At 37.9% G+C, this 24,433-nt stretch overlaps 3 protein-coding genes across 5 annotated transcripts; 2 read left to right on the forward strand and 1 right to left on the reverse strand.

Moving 5' to 3' along the window:
* Nucleotides 1-49: 49 nt before the first annotated feature.
* LOC127941478 (ras-related protein Rab-39B-like) lies at nucleotides 50-4,144 on the reverse strand. The gene is made up of 3 exons (XM_052536542.1): nucleotides 3,803-4,144; nucleotides 2,899-3,125; nucleotides 50-1,857 (listed from the first exon to the last, which is right to left on the reverse strand). The coding sequence occupies exons 2-3, from the start codon at nucleotides 3,111-3,113 to the stop codon at nucleotides 1,431-1,433; spliced, it is 642 nt and encodes a 213-aa protein (XP_052392502.1). The 5' UTR covers nucleotides 3,114-3,125; nucleotides 3,803-4,144; the 3' UTR covers nucleotides 50-1,430.
* A 1,011-nt stretch (nucleotides 4,145-5,155) lies between these two features.
* Nucleotides 5,156-8,293, forward strand: LOC127941591 (ras-related protein Rab-38-like). Its single transcript, XM_052536798.1, has 3 exons — nucleotides 5,156-5,659; nucleotides 6,108-6,388; nucleotides 7,661-8,293. Exons 1-3 carry the CDS (start codon nucleotides 5,467-5,469, stop codon nucleotides 7,826-7,828), a joined length of 642 nt encoding a protein of 213 aa, XP_052392758.1. The 5' UTR covers nucleotides 5,156-5,466; the 3' UTR covers nucleotides 7,829-8,293.
* A 208-nt stretch (nucleotides 8,294-8,501) lies between these two features.
* Nucleotides 8,502-24,391, forward strand: LOC127941590 (phosphatidylinositol-binding clathrin assembly protein). 3 transcript variants are annotated; one of them, XM_052536794.1, is made up of 19 exons: nucleotides 8,502-9,284; nucleotides 11,219-11,361; nucleotides 11,605-11,680; nucleotides 11,800-11,902; nucleotides 12,036-12,129; nucleotides 13,427-13,538; nucleotides 13,652-13,758; nucleotides 14,731-14,817; nucleotides 17,342-17,427; nucleotides 18,653-18,680; nucleotides 18,866-19,008; nucleotides 19,193-19,290; nucleotides 20,166-20,282; nucleotides 20,388-20,418; nucleotides 20,530-20,662; nucleotides 20,879-20,902; nucleotides 21,011-21,067; nucleotides 22,835-22,951; nucleotides 23,702-24,391. In XM_052536794.1, the coding sequence occupies exons 1-19, from the start codon at nucleotides 9,155-9,157 to the stop codon at nucleotides 23,714-23,716; spliced, it is 1,701 nt and encodes a 566-aa protein (XP_052392754.1). In that variant the 5' UTR covers nucleotides 8,502-9,154; the 3' UTR covers nucleotides 23,717-24,391. The 3 variants fall into 3 exon arrangements, with proteins under 3 accessions (XP_052392754.1, XP_052392755.1, XP_052392756.1); XM_052536795.1 differs by having other exon boundaries at nucleotides 8,503-9,284; nucleotides 14,776-14,817; XM_052536796.1 differs by lacking the exon at nucleotides 14,731-14,817 and having other exon boundaries at nucleotides 8,503-9,284.
* The last annotated feature ends 42 nt before the right edge of the window (nucleotides 24,392-24,433 follow it).

Below are 24,433 nucleotides of genomic sequence, written 5' to 3' on the forward strand. Positions count from 1 at the left end.
GTTGTGGTTTTAAAGCAAAATATATAAGGAAATCATTTTAGAAACAAAATCTTTTGTCACATTTTATTGATAGTTTGTCTCATCTCTCACACAAGATCAGTCAATACACAGTTAATAGTCATTCCAGTCGACTAAATGACATTGTATTAGTCTGTAAGTCAAAAAACATACATCTCAGCAGCTACTCACGTTATATAACCTCATAACCTCACGTTATGAAAGTGTGAACATTATTAAGAACAAAACCAAAAAAAAAAAAAAAAAAACGGACACAATTTAACAGTGCTTTACAAATAGTTGTATTGGTGGTCTCTGGAAAATTGTCTGCATAACGTCATGACCCATTTTGAATGAGGAAAATGGCGGGAATTCAAATGTAGCGACTGAAAATGCATTTTATTTGGTGTTTATTGGGTCATTTAAAATGTAACAATCATGAGGGTAAAACCTTGAAGGAAAAACAGACTTCTCTCCATTATTGGTGTGACCTCTGCAGGCGAAATTTGTCATTTTCTCCTCAATTGCTATGAGGTTTGACCATGAGGAACAGAATTTCTCCCCCTACTGTTGAATTTGTGAAAACAGGTCCATTCAAACTACCATTCAAAACATTGGACTTGGTAAGAATTTTTTTAAATCTTTTGAATGTTTGACTCTATTTTTTCACCAGCGCTGCATTAATTTGATAAAAAATACAGTAAATTGTCAATATTGTGAAATATTATCCCAGTTTCTCTATTATATTTCAAAATGTAATTAGCCATGACTCCATTCTTCAGTGTCTCAAGGTGCTTCAGAAATCAGCTGATTTGGTGCCCAAGAAACATTTCTTAAAATGATCAATGGTAAGAACCTATTTCCTATTCTTTGATGAATGGAAAGTTGAAAGTACCACACATATCTGAACTTGTAATATGTCTTTACTGTCACCTTTGATCAATTGAATGCATCCTGTCTGAATAAAACTAGGAATGTCATTCAAAAAGTAATTACAGAAAAGTATTATTATTAGGAGTATCTTAAGTGAACACATTAGGGGCTATTCAGTCCAATGGGATGTTTGGATTGGTGTGTTCCTCCTCTACGTGCTTCAAACGATCCATCAATTCTAGGTGAACTTTTGGATCAGTCTTTGCTCCAAAGGATCAGGGTTTCTGCAGTTTTTTTTTTTTTTACTTAAACGGTTCCCACAACTCAGTTTTCTGGGTTCCATCCTGCCAGATTGACCAAGAAGACTTGCCAAAGCTCCAGGAAATTCACATTTTCTGATATTTAACTCATTATTTGAGGAGAATAGGAACTTTTTTTGAAGTAACTATGAAAACAGGAAACATTGATTGAGGGGACCAGAGTATTTGTGGCTTGTCAAGCTAAGAGAGAATGACAGCACTGGTTTTGCAGTGAAGGCGCATGATACAGAAGTCACTTGATCAACAGAGGCAGCGGCGGTCACTCTTGGTCACCTCCTCAGATGAATGCACCACGTTGGGCACGAAGCCACTCTTAACACCCTCCCAGCCCTCCTGGATGGTGATGTCACCACTTTTGACTAGATCGTAGATATCGCGTGTCAGCTCATTGAAGGCCCTCTCTACGTTTATGGCGTCACGCGCGGAGGTCTCCACGTAGCGCATGCCGTAAGCGGCTGCCAGTTTCTCGGCCTCCTGCCGGCTCACCTGCCGCTGCTGCTCCAGGTCACACTTGTGGCCGACCAATATGAAGACAATGCTGTGCGGCTGCACGTGACTGCGCGCTTCCTCCAGCCACTCGTGGACATTCTGGAAGGAGCGGCTGTTGGTGATGTCGAAAAGCAAAAGGCCCCCCACTGAATTACGATAATAAGCCCTTGTGATAGATCTAAATCACATACAGAGGAGAAGAGCAGACGTCATCAGACAGGTGGTGGAACATGTTACATCAGATTAATGAGTGTCTGTGGATGAGCAGTAATTTATATTCAAAAGGAATGAATTAGTTAGAATTAAATGCCATTAAACTAACATGTCAATACTTGAAGGGACTGATGTTTATAACCTATAAGAAAGCTATAACCAGAAAAATGTTACAGCCTGAAATCCAGGAAATTAGTGAAAATAGTTTATCAAGTCTATGTGATGTAGACTACTATGATGCTCATTTTTTGTCCTGTGTTTTAATTTATTTAATTCAGTTCATATGTACAGTGACATACTTCTTCTATCAATGGAATATTTTTAAATTATAACAATTAAAAAAAAAAAAAAAAAATATATATATATATATATATATATATATATATATATATATGTATATATATATATATATATATATATATATATATATATAGAAATCAAAAATATCTTGAAGACAAAAACTACTGAAACTTCATATACAAGTGGAAATCTTGTTCTCGTTACAGGAGAAAAGAAAAGTGCAAAAATACCCAGATTGGGAACAATATTACTTTGTGAGGAATTTATAGAAAAGAAAAACAAAGATTATTGGAGTACATTTTACAAGATAATACTATTTAAGTTATTCTACTTCAAAATTTCATGATGAATTCAATGCGTGGCTTGCTATTTCTGAGTGAACCCTTTCTACACCAGTGTAATAAGTGCACAGTAATATTTCTTCTGTCAATATATTAAAATGTTTTATTTGTGTTTAATGTCTGAGATTGCATGTACTGTTTTGGTTTGTTTTCCTGGAAAAAAAAAAGGCTGTACATCTGAAATGCATTTATCTGCTTAAAATGAATTTTGCTCATGTTTAGGTGTACACTAGCCTATAGATAGCCTCAAAGCTAATAAGCATAGACTAAAAGCCACAAATCTCCTGTTTTGAATTGTTTAAACATTTAGGGAATGCATGCTCTGATAGCTACATGTAAATGTCATCAAATACCACCAGACGTACCTGAATCTCTCTTGGCCTGCCGTGTCCCAGATCTGAAGCTTGATGCGCTTGCCTGGCTCAATCTCTACCAGACGGGAGAAGAAGTCCACGCCAACAGTAGGATCAGACACCTGTGCAAAACGTCCTTCTGTGAAGCGTCTGATCAAACAAGACTTCCCCACCGTCGAGTCGCCAATGACAATCAGCCGGAACTGGTACAGCCATATAGCTTCCATACCTTAGATGATCTGTCAATGAATAACAGTGTCAAAATGAGTAATTAACAGTAATATTTTTAGAGCAAACCTTTAAAGTACTTTAATAGAGGAATAGGTCACCAAAAAAAATGAGAAATATCTCAACATTTCCTCATCCTTGAATTTTCATTTTTGTGTTTTATTCAACTCAAAGACATCATTATTATCATGAAAGTGAATCAGAAGTAGATGTGCATTAGAAAAGAATAACAGCTGAGCCTCGTTCTTTAAATGGACGACTATCATTCAAACAGATGCTATGTATAATTACCTTATTCCACATATGATGCGAGACCCTAAATTTGTTTGGCAGTCCAAACTATTACACATTGGAGTAATGTTGCAAAATATTATAGCTGTGGTCAAATTGACCAAAATGTGTCATTTAAATCCCTTTTGAGGTTGCCTACGTGAATCTTAGTGCTTGTATAACTAGCCTACCAGACCTGAATTATTTGAAAATGTAATATAATTAATAATAAACTGTGTAACACGATCTCAAACGGTAATGAATTTTATAACAACTTAGCATCTCTATAAAAGAGTTTCTAAAGCTAGGTAAAGCATAGGCCTAGTAGATGCTTGCAGGCCTATGAGTCGAGCATCACACTTGTTTAGCGAAATCGCTCCCTGAACACATATTATTGTATCTTTCGTGTAAATATTACCTTGGTTATGCTTCTCAGTGCCCGAAGATGGCAAGCCCCATATTCTTCGCTGTCTTTCAGTCAGAAAGCCTATAATACCGTGACGTTCCCGGGCAAGGCATCCAAACACACCCGAATGTTTTTGAGGATAAATGTGTAACGAGTCCCGCTTTGAATATGCGCTAAATGACCCAACGAATGAGCTTAATCGACTGGGGTGCTTGCATTAAGACCTGCTACTTTCGGAAAACCCATAAATTCGTTGTAAATTCATATTGTCGGTCTCATGATTAGGTATAAAGAGATGTTTATGAAAATGTGCTGATGAAATGGCAGTATCATCAGCATCATATAGCCTGACTCATTCTTCATCAGTAGTACCATTACCGTAATAACTGACAGAGCGACGCAAATCTCTGCTCTCTCATTCAACACTTTAGGAGGCGTTATACTGGCAGCCACCACTGATGCTTATCATAACGAATTTCAAATGTAGGCCTACTTAAATCAAATTATTACTATGTCATCTCCCATTTCCACCCTCAACCTCATTTAATTTTGAGCATTTTAATTCAAAATGTATATGTTTAGGCTATTTAAATCAAGTGGGAATACAGAACAAATGCATAAACCATAGTTTAAAAAAAAACAAAAAAACATTCTGCATATACTTTTTATGTACGTATTACAATTGTTAAACACAAACAGAATAAATTGAAGCACCATATGCCTGCACTGAAAGAGAAATAATACATAAGCAAATAAGCAAACAGAAATTAAATTAAATAAACAAAGATTCCGCTGCTTTAAGTATTGAAATAAAATGAATAAATGAGAAAAAATTATATAAATTCTTAAATGTCACAAAACTCAGAGGATCTTTATCAAATCTCTACCATGTAGCCTAAGTTTTATTTAGGCTACACAATCAAAATATTATTGTTAGATCAGTCCGGCAAGTGTCCAAATGTTGTGCAGTTTCATGGGTACATTGGGAGGTGCTGCGCAAACCCCACTTTTGGTGATAAAAATCTTTAAAATATTAAATATTTTACGTATAATGTAGGCTACATTATTTTTACTACTTCTGTCTCCACAAAGTTATCCTGATTTTTACAAATGTTACAAATGTACCAAATATTATCTGACAACAAACGTATCAAATGTTTTTTAAATCAATCAATATGTTCAATTTCCCTCGGACAGGGCGTGGCTATGACGCAGCCCACTCATGGGCGTGGCGTGCTTGAGTTCCATCATTCATCACTTCAGTACAGTAGCTGAAGAAGCAGAGTACACCCGTGCTTTCTAACATTTTGTGATCTTTGGCGAAAAGACTTTAAAATACATTTTATTAATGTTATTCTTTTTTTCTTTCTTTTTTTAAAAATTTGCATCCACTTTGTTTTCTTTCTCATGTGGAGCTATTGGGAAGGTAAAGCCTGCGTAACACAAGCTGCTTGTATTTAATAAGGGGGACGAGCACAAAGTAAGACGATGACAGCGCTTTAACCTAACTTTGAGCATTATATAAACTTAAGAGCGCGTGCCTCTTACAAACTAATCCTACAACAATGATCAATGGATAAGCTGTGAAACATAAGAACACTCATGTGCTGCAAACTGTACAAAAAATAGGTCAGTGCGTTTATGATCCTGGTGTTTTGCTATTTTTTTAAGTCATCATGCAGAAAGAACATTTATTCAAAGTTCTAGTCATCGGAGACCTCGGAGTTGGAAAAACGTCAATAATCAAAAGATACGTTCATCAGATATTTTCTCAACATTATCGCGCAACTATTGGAGTGGATTTTGCTCTTAAAGTCCTTCAATGGGACAGTCAGACGGTGGTCCGGCTGCAGTTATGGGACATAGCAGGTACGTTATCCTGTTGAAATGTTTTATATTGAATGTATATGTTGAACAATTTATTTCTCTCACTGGTTTTGTTTTATTTTACTTTACAAGATGCAGAATTCACATTATTTAGGGTGCTAGTCAAAAGACAATGTAGTGTATGTGGTACATATAATATAAATTATTATAAGCATGCTAATGCCTCTCTGAAATCTCTTCCGACTGAGTTTCCTTGTGTGAATGTGAAGGAATGTGCCTTGTGTTAATCTCAGCTGGTCTCATACTCGTGCTAAAGTCACATGAGAGTTTGAGTTTAAGCCCATACACACACACACACACACACACAGTGTATATCAACACAGTGTTATATAGTAGGATTTATTATGAAGAATAACTTTAAAAAACATGATCCTATTTATGTCTGAGTGACGTTTAACCTCCAATTTACAATCCCACGTTCATCATATAGGACAGGAACGCTATGGGAACATGACCCGGGTTTACTATCGGGAGGCCGTGGGAGCCCTCATAGTATTTGACGTGACCAGAGCTTCCACATTTGATGCAGTGCAGAAATGGAAAGACGACCTGGACTTGAAGGTCTCTCTCGGCAACGGCAAGCCTGTCCCAACTGTGCTTCTAGCCAACAAGTCTGACCAGTCACGTGAAGGTCTGCGCTCCCAGATCCCAAAGCTTGATACGTTCTGCAAAGAGAACGGATTTGTGGGTTGGTTTGAGACCTCTGCAAAGGTGAGGGGTTTATTTTCACAGATGTAGATGTGTATGTGTAACTGTTTGCATTTAACACGAATACAGCAAGACTGCATTGTGCTCATTAGCAGGAAGGCCTTTGTTTACCATCTACAGTTTACACAGTTTGTGTGAAGTGGTTCCTCGTATATAAATGGCATGACACCCAACTGTCTGAAACATTTTAAAACTGGATCACCTTCATCACTTTACGACTGTGCACTTTTTGTTTTATATTGTTTCTTTCTTTTTTAGCTTTTTAATACAATTTAAAAACCCACCAGGCAGTTTACAGCTGCCTCTATATGTTGAGCCATAACCTGACATAGAGTTGTTACACCATAACTGTTGCATTTGTATTCTGGTAAATGTCACATGATCTGAGCTGTATAGACAGTGCTTTCTTTACAAGGGGACTAGGCAAAAAAATGTGCATGTACTACATTGAATTTATGTCACAAAATTCCTGTAATGCTTTTTGCATGTTATAGTATTATATGAGTGGCATAGCCAGTTGCATTAGAATAAGTATTTGACATTAAATTGGGAATTATATGTGTGATCAAATTAATATAATTTTATAATATAATTTTATACCAAATAGTATATACACTTTTGTTTAAACTTTTGGTGTCAAGACTTTTTATATATATATTTTTTTTTCAGCAAGGAAGCATTAAATTAATCGAAAATGACAGTTAAAAACATTATCTTTCTAAAAATTGTATATATATATATATAGAGAGAGAGAGAGAGAGAGAGAGAGAGAGAGAGAGAGAGAGAAATTCAAAGAATCCTGAAAAAAAAAATGTATCATGGTTTCCATAATAATTTAAGGGTGCTCAACTGTTTTCATATGCTGATAATTATGAGAAATGTTTCTTGAGCACCAAATCAGCCTCTAGAATGATTTGTAATATTAATATTAGAATGATTCGGAAGGATCATGTGACACTGAAGACTTGAGTAATGTTTACTGAAAATTCATATTTTGCCATCACAGTAACACAATACGATTTTAAAGATATTAAAATAAAAAAACTGTTTAAATAGTAATGTTTTACAGTATTTTTGACCAAATACATGTTGTCTTGGTCAACATAAGAGACACTAATGTTCGTATTATTAATGTTTATTGTTGAAAAACCTTCAGAAATCCTACTGACCCCAAACTTTGGTGATGTATGTGGCTGTAATATAGGCTTGTGCTTTGTGATCTTATTGTCTGAATGACTCCCATATTCTTTGTGTTTCCTTTTACACCCACTGAAGGACAACACCAACATTGAAACGGCAGCGAAATGTCTGGTGGATCACATTTTAGCCCATGAAGAGAACATCACCAGCAACACAGACCCAGATGTGGTGGCCCTTCCCGGGTACAACAACAACACCAAAGAACGGGTCCGAGCCAGATGCAAGGCCTGTTCCAGATTTTGAATACAGGAGGATGAAAGTCAGTGAGAAAGAAATGAAGAAGCAGTTTGACCATTTAATGCTAAAACAATGAGATTCATCTTCAAGACACAAGAAAAGCAACAAAATGGCGGGGACTGTGAAGAAGGATTGTGCTGATTATATGTAGCGTGAAATCTCACATCATTAGATAGACCAGCGCTTTGATTTTCAACCATTTCACTCATCAGTGTTCTGTTTACAGGTGAATGCGCTGCGATTTTAGCCAGGTACCAGCTATTTTTATGACACAAGTCCAGTTACAAAATATGCATTTCTTTCTGTTTTGTGTGTGGACTCTTTGAAAGCATGTAATATTTATGAAAAGTGGCCTCTGATTCAGTTATAAGATTAAAAAACTATTATATGCACACAAGATGCCTTAATACTTGTTAAGCTACAGTATCATGTAACCTCTTGCATTAAAAATAAAAAATAAAGCATACAGTATTTTTCCTCCATGTAAGCACTTGAATATGATATTGTAGTGCTGCGTAATTCAAGGTTGTGCAATGAAAAGAAGCAAGACGCCCGATTAAAGACTCTGAAATGGCCGTCTGATGCATTCTTGTGTATTTACAGAGGGGGTTTAAAGCAGTGCGGAAATTCCACCTTAAGGTGCCCACCCCAGAAATTCTGACACAGGCTAATCGCCCCCTTCTCCAGTCACCTGATTCTGATACTGCCATTTTGCGCGGAGCGTCCAACTGTTAACTATAGGAAATTGGAATTGTTGCTTCATCAAAGATGCCATCGACGAGATGCTGAATTTTCACATTTAGGACCACTGCTGCAACTGTTTGACTCGGATAATAATCATATCTTATTTCGCATTCTCAATAGCGCATGCTTTTATATAACGCGTAAGCGCGCCGAAGGAATTTGGGAAATGATGCTTGGTATCAAATTCAGTGATGCACCGACTCCGCGCATGTAATGAAGCAGGGCGAGTTTTTCCGCGGTTAGACGTCGAGAACGCTCCAATGTTAATTTTCGTTTTCTGAGACAGTTAGCTTCGTCCAAACAGCAATTACATGGTTAACCGGCAACACCGGAGGCTAGCGAGTAACATAGTGTCCTTTTTGCGCGTGCTGAACTGGTAGGCCTATTTAAATAACGATCTGTCATTATATTGTCCTCGTTTCAACGCGCGGTGATTGCCGTTATCTGAATGTCAGTGCATCCTCGTCCGTGTCCGGTTCGTATCAGGGTAGCGCTCTCCGCAAGACCGACTAAGCCCACGGAGCGGGCTCCCACACACCCCTGCAGTGAATAGATCTGTGTGAAAGACGATTGATTGAAAATCGTAATATGTCGGGACAGTCCATCACGGACCGGATCGCCGCGGCTCAGCACAGCATGACCGGATCTGCCATCAGCAAAGCCGTGTGCAAGGCCACGACGCACGAAGTCAGCGCGCCCAAGAAGAAGCACCTTGATTGTAGGTTAAAGCAGAAAAAAAAAAAACCGCTGCGAAATGTCACCCGTTGTGTTTTGCACTGGGCTTCTTCTGCCGTGTAGATTCCCTCTCTGTCTGCCGCTCTTTTGCTGCTATTTACATCCTAATCGAGGACATTCAGATGATTACAGTAGATGATGATTTCTGGACAGCCATTATAGCGTTCATTTCATCAATTTACTGAAGGTCACCGTGGCACGTTCACAGTCCCGTGCGGACGTAATGCAAATTAGGATGCGTGATTGGCACACTGACCAATTTGCATACGGCAGGGACCTCATAACCATTTCACATGACGTTATTTATTTAATCGAAATACATTCTAATCATTTTGATTCTATGCATGCCAGATCGGAAATATAACTAGATGTTTATCAAATAATTATGCAGGTTCCAATGTATCCAACGTGTACAAGGCTGATTCGTATAGGAAACATACAATGTCAAGGGCATAGCATGATAAACACTAGCTTGCGCGCACAATGCAAGGTGCAGATTGCTCGTGATTTGTACACGAATTCTTGGTTTTAATGTTGGTGTTGCTGTTTGTATTTCTCCATTGTTGACTCAGTATGATGCAGTGACGTTTGTAGCTTAGTAGATTCATATTGGGACACCTTATCCTTAATCTGGTTTATCTGAACATAAATGGTGCATTGCATTTGTTAATTTAGTTTTCGTTAATTTTGCATTCATTAAATATAGGTTAATGCAAGAAGCATAGTTAAGATATTTATGTAAACAATTCTGTTAACTGATATGAGTCACAAAAATGGAGAAAGATTTGATGTTAAGATTGGTAAGGTGATCGGTAAGAATTCACTAATAATAACTAAGAGTAGCTGATTAATGAAGCGGGTTATCAATTAAACCGTCAGTTAATGAGTCCAGTGCAGATGTCCTGTGGGGGACATAAAGAAAGCAGCCTGCAGATCTAATAAACTGCCAGGCTCATTCAAAGTAATAAAGGTAGCAGGTGTTTTCTGAATACATGCTAGCGTTCACTGACACAGGTTCTATTATCAGTTAATTAGAGCGAAATCAAGTGTAACTTTTGAGTAACTGCTATTTGAGCAATGCCATGTTAGATAACAGACCAGCATCTGTATGGATTGTCCTATTACAGTGAAACATCACAGTTCTGGCAGTTTACCTTATATAATTATGAACCACTGAAGTAGACAGATAAATACCCGTGAGTATGCATAGAATGTCGTTAGAATGAATATTTGCTGTACAAAGCTATGGTATGCCATCTAGATTAACTAAACATGTTATACCAAATATATGACTGAAAGAATGTGGACACCTGAAAAAGACAACCTGATTATTGGACATTTGATTTCCAAACCATTGGCATTAACAGTTAGTCCTTCCTAACCGCTCCCATTCTCCTGGGAAGTGTTGGAACATGGATGCAGGGATTTCGCTCCTGTTCACTCAGAAGGGCATCTCTGACTTGTAGTCAGCTTTCTGATTCATCCCAAAGGTGTTCAGGTCTGGGCTTTGTGCAGGCTATTCACCAGACTAACTCATAAATCATTAATTATGGACTTTTTATTTATGGACCCCCAAAGGGGCTTTGCTACGCTGGTTAGTACTAAAACGTTTAAGTAAACTGGATGACTATGTTCTAGATTTTATGCATCTGTTAGTAACGGGTGTAGCTGAAATAGCTAAAGCTGTTCATTCCTGTTCAAGTTTTGTTCTTACTTTTTTGACCATATAATGTTTCAGATGCATTATATATATAAATATATAATATATATAAAATAATTTCTTTTAAAAAGCCTAGACTTTTAAACACTACTGTATATCAACTAATAAGTAGGTCCACTGACTTATTAAACAATAATATACTGGTCCTGGATCATGTACAATCATTGTTTGTGCTCTGTTTTGCACACCTTCCACAGATCTAATGCACTGCACCAATGAGCTGAACGTGAATATACCTCACTTGGCTGACACATTGTTTGAGAGGACAGCAAATCAAAGCTGGGTGGTGGTCTTTAAAGCTCTCATCACTACACACCATCTCATGATTTACGGCAATGAGGTAAGATGTGCTGCTTGAATTCATGTTGTTCTTGTCAGTTTCTCAGCGAAATGACGTGTGTCACAAAATCAATGTAAAAGTACTTGCCATAACAATTCGGACCGATTTTTGAAGTATGAACTCTTTCGGTTAGCTGTGAAACATAATATTTCTGGTTTTAATGTTTTTCAGAAGGTTTCTTCTTGTTATTATTCTGCTCACTTTGCTCTACTGATAACCTTGCACATGCTTTTTATCATCCAGAGGTTTATCCAGTACCTTGCATCAAGAAGCACACTCTTTAACTTGAATAATTTCATAGATAAAGGCGCATTACAAGGTACGTTTTATGGTTTATACTTCATAATGATTGTATTTGTGAACCTACTCATCATAATTTATGCTGTGTGTGAAGCTTTAAGTGGTCTAAAGCAGTGTTTCATTGAATGTCTCTTCTAGGTTACGATATGTCCATCTACATTAGACGTTACAGCAGGTATCTGACCGAGAGGGCTCTGTCCTACAGACTCGTCGCAGCTGATTTCACCAAGATGAAGAGAGGGTGAGGCATCTGCTCTGGGGAAATATTCCTTAATGAGCCAAATAAGACAAATGGCAGCATTACTGCAGAAAGAACGGCTGCCTTAGAAGGTGTACAGTTGTAGTTTCATCTATGTGTAATGTGTCCTGCACAGGACGGATGGAGTGATGCGCACTATGAGCATAGAAAAGCTGATGAAAACCCTACCTGTCATTCAGAATCAGCTGGACGCCCTTCTGGATTTTGAGGTACAAGAGACAACATATTTCAGTTTCTAAAGCCAAAATTGTGTGTGAATAAAATGAAAATAAAATAAATGATTTTGATTGGTACACCTGTGTAGTTATGACTACATGAATGTCTGATCTTAAAATATTGCAAGCTTATGTCCTGACGCTTTAGTCACATCATTTCACATCTGCTCTTACATCTCTGCAGTTTTACACTTTGTAATTCAGAGACTGTAAATTGTTTTATTATTATTATTAATTACTGGGCATTATTTTACATATTTGGATCCAATAGCAGGGAACATTGTATAAGTATATTGGCTAAGGTGTCACAATGGGAAATACTGTCATTAAACAGCCTATTAAAGACGTTTAAATGTTAAAATAATTTGATAAAAAGTATATATATATATATGCAATGTACAAATTGTGAGAAAAAAGGAATGGAATAATTTACAAATCTCATAAACTTATATTTTAATCACAATAGTATATAGATAACATATCAAATGTTGAAAGTGAGACATTTTGAAATGTCATGCCAAATATTGGCTCATTTTGGATTTCATGAGAGCTACACATTCCAAAAAAGTTGGGACAGATAGCAATAAGAGGCCAGAAAAGTTTAATGTACATATAAGGAATAGCTGGAGGACCAATTTGCAACTTATTAGGTCAATTGGCAACATGATTGGGTATAAAAAGAGCCTCTCAGAGTGGCAGTGTCTCTCAGAAGTCAAGATGGGCAGAGGATCACCAATTCCCCAAATGCTGCGGCGAAAAATAGTGGAGCAATATCAGAAAGGAGTTTCTCAGAGAAAAAAAAAAAGAGTTTGAAGTTATCATCATCTACAGTGCATAATATCATCCAAATATTCAGAGAATATTTATTTATAATATTATAATTTACATAAATTGTACATATGTTAATATACATAGTATATAGATGACACATAGCCTATATAATTTGTAGTTTTATATTTTTAGAACTACAGCAAAATATATATAATAGAAGAGAACTAAAAATATTTAACTGTTATGGATAAAAAAAATTGTAAAACTAAAACTCTCAGTCTTCTGTGACGTTTATGAAAATTCGTTAGTTGATTGATAGTTGAAGCTTTCACTTTTACAAACCATACTGATACTGAGATACAACCCTAACTTACCCATGTATGGCTTTTGTACCATCACAAGGAGGAGTGGAAGCTTGATATTGCTTGATGATTTATAAATGCCTAGTGGGAATGCAGAAATACACTAAGCCAGTATTTAAATGTTTTGATTACATCTGTGACTCTGTGCTTCCCTGCAGGCCAACTCTAATGAACTGACCAATGGGGTGATCAATTGTGCCTTCACGCTGCTCTTCAAGGACTCTATCCGCATCTTTGCTGCTTACAATGAGGGTGTCATTAATCTGCTAGGTAATGCATTCACCTCAAAGCAAAGATACATATATACAATATATACAAATATATTATATGTACTTCAAAGAGAAATGTAACTTGCTTAATGGATTTTTTTCTTCACTTTAAAGAGAAATATTTTAATATGAAGAAGAATCAATGCAAAGAGGCACTGGAAATATACAAGAGGTTTCTTATCAGGATGACCAAGCTCTCAGAGTTTCTCAAGGTGGCAGAGGTAAAACGTCTTCAGATATAATCCATGCATGGGATGGTTGGGCTCATCTTATTCAGGCCCTTTTTTGCTAAGTGTCCCTCTTGCCTTTTGGTCCAAGAACCTGTATCAGAGGTCCCCCCTCCATGCTGCCTGTTCTGGTGCCTGCACTGCATGCCTTAGAAGAAAGTCTCTCTATCTATCTGTCCCTCTCTACAACAGCAAGACCAGAGCTATGACACGACTTTAATGTGCAAACGATGAGTTGAACCTTTGTTTTGCAGTTTGGATGCAGGCACAGTTGTCAATTTGGCCCCTAGGATCTATTTGATGAATAATTGCTTTAATGACAAGATAAGATACGTTGCAAAGATAAAGATGAATGAATACTGGGCACCTTGATAAAGGACATTATATTTTTGACAACTGTGCCAATGCGATGGTTGGAATTTAGCTGTTAACTTTTGTCTGTAAAGCCCATTATTTTGATGTGTATGGAGGGATATACTGGGGAAAAATGCTAAGCACATCCTTCTGGAGTTTTTTTTTTGTTTCTCTCTTTTGTTTTCTCCTTTTTTTTGCTTTCTGGCTGAATAATATGACTTCAGGAAAAGGGTGAAGTGCTATCCAAAAACTGACTAAAGTTGACTTTAAGAGCACATTTCTTTCTTTGTATAACGATGTGTGTATGCCATTTGTTTTTCTTGTCTTTTTTCCAAAGTCAACATTAGTTGTGTGTTTCTTTTGGATGTTTCTCGCCTAGTCATGTAAATATCTCACCATTGACCTACAAGTGTCTTCTCACTCACCATTTCCGCAGCCTCCACAACCTCAATGTCTGTGTGTTTCCATCCATCCATCCATCCCTCCATCCAGTCGTCCATACTTTGGATTTTGGTTCTCATACACTGCATGGAGTAATGGCTCTTTTTCTTAATTCTTCTTTCTCCCTTCTCCACGTGCCTCGGTTTGCTCTTTTTACCGTTTGGTTTCAAGTTTTGTTTTCCGTTCTCCCTCCCTTCCTTTTCTTTTGTATCACAGCAAGTTGGAATTGATCAGGTTGACATCCCAGATCTCTCACAGGTTAGTGGTGCATTTCATCTCAGTTTCTCTCATGTGGCTTCACCCTGATCTCTCATTCACGTCTCACCCCATAGACCATCATCCCCAGCCCTGATTTCTTTTGATTCCCCCCTCATCTATCAGACTTTTAGGATAGGGGCCTCAAGAAACTTACTCCATACCCGCGCACTCCCAAGGAATCAGATGTGCTGTTTTGCATTTTCTGTTGTCGCCAGAGGTAAATGGGTACCAAAGCTAGTCTATGTGAATATTTTTACAGGTGCTATCTCTGATAGCCGTTGCCTTGATTATAACCACATTTGATTAGTAAAGAAAAGTCAATTAAGGTCTCATTAAAGCTTAGTGCTTGCCCCTCGAGCCACTATTTCTTACTGGCATCTACCCATGAGAAATTTGACTGCTTGTAATTCTAAAGCTGCGTTTTCGCCGTCTCCAACACAATTCCATTTACCTTTCACTTATTCACCAACACCATGGTTGGAAAGAAAAACGAACCAATTAATATTTATTCACAAATGGCAGTTTTATTTGGAAAAATCTATTAGGAGTGTTAATAACTGTTTAATGAGGAATAAAATGATTATTTCAGAATTTAATATTATAGCCACCAATACTACAAAAGTGTTTAAAGATAAAAATAAATATATATATATGGCTAAACGTCACATTTGTGGTTTATTGATTGGAATACACAACATCTGTCACATGTGGTCTAGTCACAGAAGTTGACATATTTCAACACAATCACATCTCAAATCCAGTCCGCATGTTTCAAAATTTGTGATTCTCCATTGGAAATGAAACGACTTCTGGTCTGTCGTTAGTTGGAGACAGCGAAAATGCGGCTTTACATGGAATGATATATGGCTAAACGGTGCTTGTGCGATCTCTGCCACGCTGTACGTGGCCAGTCTGACTTTGTGGGAACAGGCTCGCTAAATAAAGAGCTCTCCTAACCTGTACGCACTCACCTTTGCCATATATCTCTGTACTGGTAGGGTATTCTGCTTGGATAGCTTTTTGGGGAGAACAGTGAATGTGCACTTAACTAAAAGAATGCCTTAAAACTGGAGCTGGGGACTGAATTCTGCCTGGCACCTCATGAAGTTTAATAGTCAGCAGTGCTGCTTTTCCGGCGTCTATTGACATTTCTGCCGGGGCGCCAGTCAGTCACGTCCCCCTTCAGTTTGCCACCATTTGGCATTTTTGACATTTTCATTTACATTGGACAGGGACTCCTGAAGGTGTTGGGCTGGCACACTACAGAGTGGTACTTTAATGTCAACAAAACATTTTATTGGAAGGAGTGCCTTGTTTTCTTAAGCTGAAGCAGTATTCAGAAGGCCTGCGTTCTATTCTCAAGTACTCTACCATTAGCACCATTGATTAGGCTTATTTCATAAGTCCTATTTAAGAGTCTTTTCTTGTCTGTAAGCTAGATATTCATCACGGCCTTTTGTATACTCCTGCTCCTGTAGTACCCTTGTCTTAACTTTTCTTCCTTTTTTTTATCTCTCCTTTAATAGTGTGTTGTTTCGTTGCATATGTTTCAGATTTCTCAGTGGAATGCTCCCTCTATTGTGTCTTCCTTCAAATTACACGGCTGAGAAATCTGCTCTTTTGTTATTCATGAATTTTCCTCCTGTGAATTGGCATGCACACCGGACACAGCTCGTGGCCCAAAGGCAAACGTTGTCTAAGAGCGGACGCACGTGCCTGCGTGCCAAATCCTTTCGGCCGACATTCTGATTTCAATTGATGTTGCTCTTTTTGGACGAAAGTGCAATACGTGCAAAAAATACTGGCGGTGTGGGCTCACTCAATGTTTGCCTTTCTTTGGTTAACCTGCTTTGGCTTCCATGTATTTGGAATTCTATCAAAATGGCGATGCAGACTTTACAATCAGCCCGAAAAGCGGCACAGCTGCAATTTTACTCCTGATTTATTTCCAAGAAATCCAAGTGGAATCCAAAGATTAGCAGGTTCTGCTGTGGCCTTTGATACCTGTGCAGTATGTGCATTTATATCCTGTGCATGATTAGAAAAAAAACCCTTGTAGGTCAGTCTGCTTTCTGTTTTTCATGGTTTGTCCTCTTCTTGAGTGATCTCAGTTGACCTCGCCGGTCTTAAGCGGCCTGTCGGAGACCTTGCATGGGAAACAGATATTGTTTTGCATGTGTAGTTTTTAAGCTTAAGTCCTTTCCACTTGAATTACTTCTGTTGTGTTTCCCCTTTGTTTTCAGATTCTCATAACCACTGTTAGGTTCTCTTAGTAACGCAGCCTTTGTGTGTGTGAAGGTATGAGTGTGTGTGAGAAAGAATAAAAGATAGAACAATAAAATATACATGTAGTTTTTGCATTACTTCCTTAATTTATGATTCACAAATAGAAGTATGTTAGGTGCAGATGTTTGTGTGATTGTGTATGTATGTGTGTTTTGATCATTGCTGCTACTGCTTTTTACCATTTTGTTGTTTTGCCTAAAACCTGTGCTGCCTCATCCCTTCTAAACCTCACCACCAGGCTCCCAGCAGTCTCTTAGAAGCTCTTGAACAACATCTGGCTTCTCTGGAGGGCAAGAAAATGAAAGAGGCTTCTACTGTCAGCAGGTACAGGAATTTATGTTGGGATTCCTTATGAGGGTTAGTGACAGATAAGAATGTCAGGAATGGTGAATAGGATGAAAAATGGCCGAGTTTAGTTTACATGCAACTGCCAAGAACAACATTTTGATTGAATCCCTTGAAATCAGTGTTTCTCAACCTTTTTGACTCCAAGATGCTCCTTCTTTTTACACAACAATCCTTAAAAAATGTCAGTTCTGTTGTAAGATTTTATTAGTTTATGCAACATTTCCAGGTCTAGAAATCGCACTTTGTAAATTGAAGTAAAAATTAAAACATTGTAAGGCATATTGAGGCTCCTTTGAAAGTGGTTGGGAACCATTGCTCATTATATGACCTGTGTGTAAAAATATTTCCCTTCACCTTAAATACCTTTGGGTTTACACATCTTTTTAATTGACCTGAACCAAACTTGACTTTCATAATGATCACAACATTTCTCATATAGTTTTTAAAAACTTACATTGACAGACCTTGACATGAGGGTCTAAAAGGATATTTTCTATTTTATAATTTTCTTGTCACATGACATAAAAAAAGTTATAATTTTACTAAAATATTATGGAGCCCCGCACATGACATGCAAGAAAAAATAGTAGGCTAAATCGTGTGCACGATTTACTAATTCGTTCCCTCAATGTACTAAAACATGCACACGATTACTATTGCGTTCCCTCGATTTACTATTTCGTTCACTCGATTTATAAATTGTGCGCACAATTTACTAATTAGTTCCCTCGATTTGCTAAGTCATGTGCACGATTTAGCAAATCGAGTGAACGCAAAAGCAAATCGAGTGAACGCAATAGTAATTGTGTGCACGTTTTAGTACATTGAGGGAACGAATTAGTAAATCGTGCGCACAATTTATTTATTTGTTCTTGCATGTCATGTGTGGGGCTCTATAAAATATAATGCTAGGTTACTTAAAAAAAAAATCCTTCCAAAACGGCATTCTGTGAATGAGATATCTTATTTGGCAATGAAAAAAAAACAAGATATATCCTGAAATTAGGCGCAAAATTATGCGCCCGTTTGAATGGTCATTACAGTTCAACTCATAATCATGTTGTTATGGTGATTCTAGTTCCCACAGTAAGGTTTTTACAGATCAACTCAAACTTTCATAGATAGCGCAGATGATGTGTTTGTTTATGTATCTGCGGCTATCAGACGTTCCAGTAAAATCATTCTGCTTTTGCATTCATAGGGAGGTGGAGGGACTACAGCCTGCAAAGGTAAAAAATCCAGTTCATTCATCGCTTCATATTTCTGTCAAATAGCTAATGAGACAATGAGGCATCAGCATGAAACATATTTTCAATGTCTTTTCCCTTTTCATAGTTTTATCCAAACAATTATATGTTCTCAGAAACATTCGGCACCAATGTCATCAGTTTCTGCTGTTGTTTCTGTTCTGCAGGCTGTTCAGCTCAAAGACATTGGCATGCAGACTCCAACAATATCCCCCAGCGGGCAGTCTGTGGGCAGTGCCAACAGTAGCTGCGCCAGCAGTGGTGCCACCGAGCTTCTGTCCAGTCCACCTGATCTAACCATCACAAACGGGTACATGAGGCTGGCTTTTCTGGAGTGGTTCTAGTGTAGTGGCACATTACTCTGTATTTCCAAATTTGTTGCATTTATTCACTTAGCAATCACATTTATCCAAAGACAAATGGGATCAAAGTTGCAGAAGTGCTTGTGTTTCCATTACAAGGTTTAATTGTATTTTCCTCATTATCCCCAATAGTGTGCACAACTTCGCCAATGACCATTTTGATCTCCAACACAATTCTAGCACCCCTGCTCAGACGACTACCCTAGCAGGCAGTAACAACAGCTGGGGAGGTAATTGAACTGGCACAAAACTGTCTCTGTTGATCTTCTCTATTCTGAGCGTTGTGGCACTCTCCTTTAATACAATATTAATTCTGCTCTTTCATTTTTTTTTGTTTAATGGCACATTCTCTGCTTGTTTGGGACTCAACCGAGTGAGTATTTTACACATTTTTATGATACGTTTAATGGCTTTTAAAATGGAACGAATGCAAAAAAATAATCTTTTTCAGGTTCGCCTCCATCTTCCATTGGTCAGACAAACAGATCATTCATACTCAAAAACACACCAGTGCTTCTGTTATGCATGATTAGTGGAGTCTGATTTGTGAAACAAATTATTTTTATGAACCAGTTTATTATTTAGTAAATGAACAACATGACCAGTGTAGCCTAATTAATGAAGGAATGACTCTTATGAACCAATTATATTTAGTAAATCAGAAACATGCAACACCACCAGCGTAGCATGTTTCAAGAAGAAAAAAAAGGTATTTCGAACAAGCTGTTTTTAGTGAATCAGAAGCATACAGCATGACCAGTGATGTCCGATTCAGGAACAAATGACTCTGATGAACAAGATATACTATTTGGTGAACCAAAAAAAAACCCAGCACAACCAGATCTCATGAATCAAATCTGTTTAGTGAATCAAAAACATACAGCACGACCAGTGTTGTCCTATTTAGGAACAAATTACTTTTATGAATAAGCTATTTTTATTGAATCAAATCAATACAGTGTGACCAGTGTAGTCTGATTCAAACAAATGACTCTTTTGAGCAGTTCTGTCACGATAACGCTCTGTATTTATTTTTGGAAAACCAGAAACATAATAAATGACTTATTTCCTCTTTTTTTTATCTTCTAGATTGGTTTTCACATAGGAGCTCTTTTGAAGCCCACCCTGTCCTCGCAGGTCCAAAGTCAAGGCACACAGCTCTACAACGGAGGAAAATTACTTACTAATGACCTGGACTCATCCTTGGCCAATCTTGTGGGCAGTGAGTCTTTCATCGGTCTCATTTATTTTGTTTCTATGGTGATTTAACAAAATACGACAGACTGTAATAAATGTAATGATAATGTACATGTTGTATTTGTTGTAGATTTACATTTTGGAGGACCCCCAGCCAAAAAGTAAGGCTTTTACGATGTAAAGTGAATTATATTTTGTATGTTTACTGACAATTATTTTTGCTATATGAAGTACAGCTGTAACAGTCTGACATAGGAAACCTTTGTTTTCAGGCCAGAAGTTCAGTGGACTCACTTTGAGAAGAAATCGTCTGGAGGTTCCCACTGGCAGTCTAAAGCCATGAATGGCACGGCACCCTGGAGTCACGCGCACCTGGCCCCTGCTCCCATACCGATGCCACAGATGGTATGGAAATTGACTCATTCCTCAAGGCATGCTCTTGTTAGGAAATTTCAGTCTCCTTCTTCGGTTCTATATGATTGAATACAACATGCATGTGATTCAAGAGCTGAGCATCTTAGCTTGTGCACTATATAGAGCACAAAATAAGTCCTTGGTTATGTGTGATTCTCAGTAATGCCTTTATCTTTCTCTCTTCTGTATGTTTTTGTAATGATACAGAATGGAATGATTTATACTGGCTATGTAAGTCCTGCTTTTACATAAACATGAACAAATCTGCTAAATTCAAAGAACTATCAAAATAAACCATTTAAACGTAATTCTTACATCTTTAATGTTTGTCTTTCTCAGGCACCAGCTCCCGTTGCATTTCCGATGACAACCCCCCAAGTGCCTGTGTATGGGATGGTAAGTGTTTCTCATGTCAGCTTGATAATCTTGGCTGAATAATGTTTAGGATTCAGTATATATAATTGTTTTAAACACGTTTATGCATGCCAAGGCTGTATTTATTTGGTCAGAAATAAATGAACCGTTTTCTTTTTTCACAATGTAATTTATTTCTGTCATGGCAAAGCTGAATTTTCAGCAGCCTTTACTTCAGACTTCAGTGTCACATGTTCCTATAGAAATCATTCTAATAAGCTTGTTTGGTGCTCAAGAAACATTTCTTCTTATTATGTTGAGGGAACCCTGGTTCTTTATACAGTAACATAATAAGTGTCTTTATTGTCACTTTTGATTAATATAATACACCATTAATGAATAACTTTTGGAATTAGTTCCAAAGTATAGATTTTCATGTCATCAGCCGGAGTTGGAGGTGTGTCAGTGAGAAAACGTCTGTATTAATGGAAAATTGTTAAAGTGTAACTAAACCCCTGGTCAGAGCCTGACTCCACCCAATGACAATATTTGAAAAATGCTGAAAAGTGGGCAGATCACAGCGGGGACGAACCGAGGGCGGGGCTGAGCGAGTGCGGCGGATTGATTGACAGCTGCTGTCAGAGACGCTAAAATGGAGAGTGACTGTAATGACACAAGTAGCTTTGCAACAGAGTGATCATTTGACGTAGAGGACTTTTCTCACCTACCTTCACCTGAAGTGGAGGATGTCGAGGTGTCTGTTCATATCAATTTGATCAACTGGCTCAAACTGCGGTCTTAACTCCCACATCGTGTCGCTTTTCAGCGCGAGCAGTGGGGAGAAGCCCATCTTCCACCTCCATTGCGTTGGAGAAGCAATCCCGTGCAAAATGCAGTTTGCACACTCCAGCTCTAGGCGGGAACTCACGGTCTTCCAGGCCAAGTGCATGCAACCACTGGCGCCTAATTTTAAAGTCTGCTGGAAAACTATGCAGTCCAGCAGTGCTGTCACAACCAGCAATACACCTATGTACCATCATGACCACTGTACTAAATACAGATAAATCTATGCTAACTTGAATATCTAAATAACTACATAATTGATATGCTAAATAGATGCTATAATCCTGTTTTCAATACTTGCAATTCCAACTCCTGACTCACTACTGTGATTTTGACGGAACAAGATGGTTTTATACTGCCAGGGGCGTGGTAGCTCGTAGCAAGGGGCGTGGTGAGCTGGAAACTGCCTACGTCACCTGCCACCGCTTACGTCACTTGCCACCACAACATCCAATAGGAAAAATCAACTGCAGTAGCCACCGTTCAACCTGAAGAGGGCAGCACTCAGATGTTTTACACCATATATTGTAGAATTAAAACACTTTATGCTCAAATGTCAAAAAAGTTACTCGAATCAATGAACAGCACTAATAAAGCCCCATTCTTATAGATCATTAACTAAAAAAAGTTGGTTTAGGGTTTAGTTACTCTTTAAAATACACACATATATATCTGCTTTTTTTTCATTTACACTAAATCTAAGTTGCATGTACAAAATACCATTGTATTATACAATTACAATAGAATATATTACAATTTAATCTACAGAATCTTCAAAAATTTAATAAAACATAAAAAAACTAAAACACTTGAAGTGCTTTCTTTATTCATCACTTTGTAGATTTAAAATCCTGTACAGTTTATGAAGAGGCACATCGCCATTTTGCTCCAACCATAGTTATGCAAACACACCTGATGTCCTAATTACGACTTTCCAACTCTTAACAACATTTCATTGCTCTGCAGATTCCTCCTCCTGTGGGCCAGATGGGGACAGTACCCTTAATGGCTCCCCAGCATGTGATATATAACCAGCCCATCCTGCGCACCACCAATCCTTTCACCCCAATCCCTGGAGCTCAGGTACTCTCGCTCAAGAACGTCCAATAGTTCACCCAAAAATAAAAACATTCCAAACCCGTCCTTCGTTCATCTTCAGAACACAAATTAAGATATTTTTGAGGAAATCCGAGAGCTTTCTGACCCTACATAGACAGCAAAGCAACTGTAACGTTCCCAGGCCCAGAAAGGTAGTTAGATGGTGGTAGTTAAATGTCCATGTGACATCAGTGGTTCAACTATAATTTTATGAAGCTACAATATTACAATATATTTGTTCTCTTCCTTGTCAGTCTTCGCAGAAAGTTAAGTAGAGTACCACGACGCATGCAGATGGTGTTGCTGGGTGTTCAGACATAGAACCTGGATGCGCTGCGCCTTGATTACAAGTAAAAATGTAACTTATGCTGTACATAAAGCAGTCCTTGTAAACATATCTGAAGATTTCGACAAAGAAATCTCATGAATGCACTGTGACGATTGACAAGAAAGAAAATAAACTATTGAACTACTGATGTCACATGAACCGTTTTAACAATGTCCTAACTACCTTTCTGAGCCTGGGAACGTGTCATTTGCATTGCTGTCTATAAAGGGTCAGAAAGCTCTCGGATTTCATCGAAAAAAATGTTTTTGTGTTCCGGGTTTGGAACGACCTGAGGGTGAGTAATGAATGACAGAAGTTTCATTTTGGGGTGAAGTATCCCTTTAAAGGCTGTTATTCAGTACATACCTCTACATGGAACCTGCGATAATACGATCTCTTTTTTCTAGATGCACTTCATGTAGCACTGAGGGCCATGATGAACTGACACATACGCCCAAGGAAAAACATCAACCAATCCAAAACCAAAAATGGCAAGGGAGACATGAGAAATGGTTCAACTGGCTCAAAGAGACTGAAAATGTTCATGTGGCATTTCCCCCCTTAGCCTGTGCGTTTGTAACATACCCCATCCATCCAGCTACATAACAGTCCTCCGTCATTTACATGTTACCTTTAATTTCTAAGTGTCAAAATCTAGTGTTTTTAGGCAGCCCTCTTTGATGATGTCACTGGCTGATGCAAACGGAATGACAATGTACAGTGAATTGCAGTGGAATGAAAAGTTGTCATGATGTCAAGCCCCTCCCCCTTCCCTTCCGTTTGGAAAAGTGATTGTTGTAATTGTGCACACTTGAATCAGTGTTTATAATGTCTAAACCAAGCCACGGTTTTGTATGCGCATTGCCTGAATAGTGTTTCGAATCAACCACTGTCAATGTTGATTGTGCCACAGCGGCTGGCATCTCAGTTTCTTGAGTCTTGGAGAAATGTGTACAGGTCACTTTTCGTACATTTGTCTCGTCCCCAAACATTTTGGATTTCACCTTAAAAGTTCGATTTGTTTCTACATGACTTGTAATGCCTCATTCAGGTATGGTAAGGTATGGCTGTTTGGATTAAAGTAAAATACAGCAGTATGTTTCTGTATGGAAATTATACAATTTATTACATTAATGGCA

The sequence above is a fragment of the Carassius gibelio genome, chromosome A21 (genome assembly GCF_023724105.1).
Source record: "Carassius gibelio isolate Cgi1373 ecotype wild population from Czech Republic chromosome A21, carGib1.2-hapl.c, whole genome shotgun sequence".
Classification (NCBI taxonomy): domain Eukaryota; kingdom Metazoa; phylum Chordata; class Actinopteri; order Cypriniformes; family Cyprinidae; genus Carassius; species Carassius gibelio.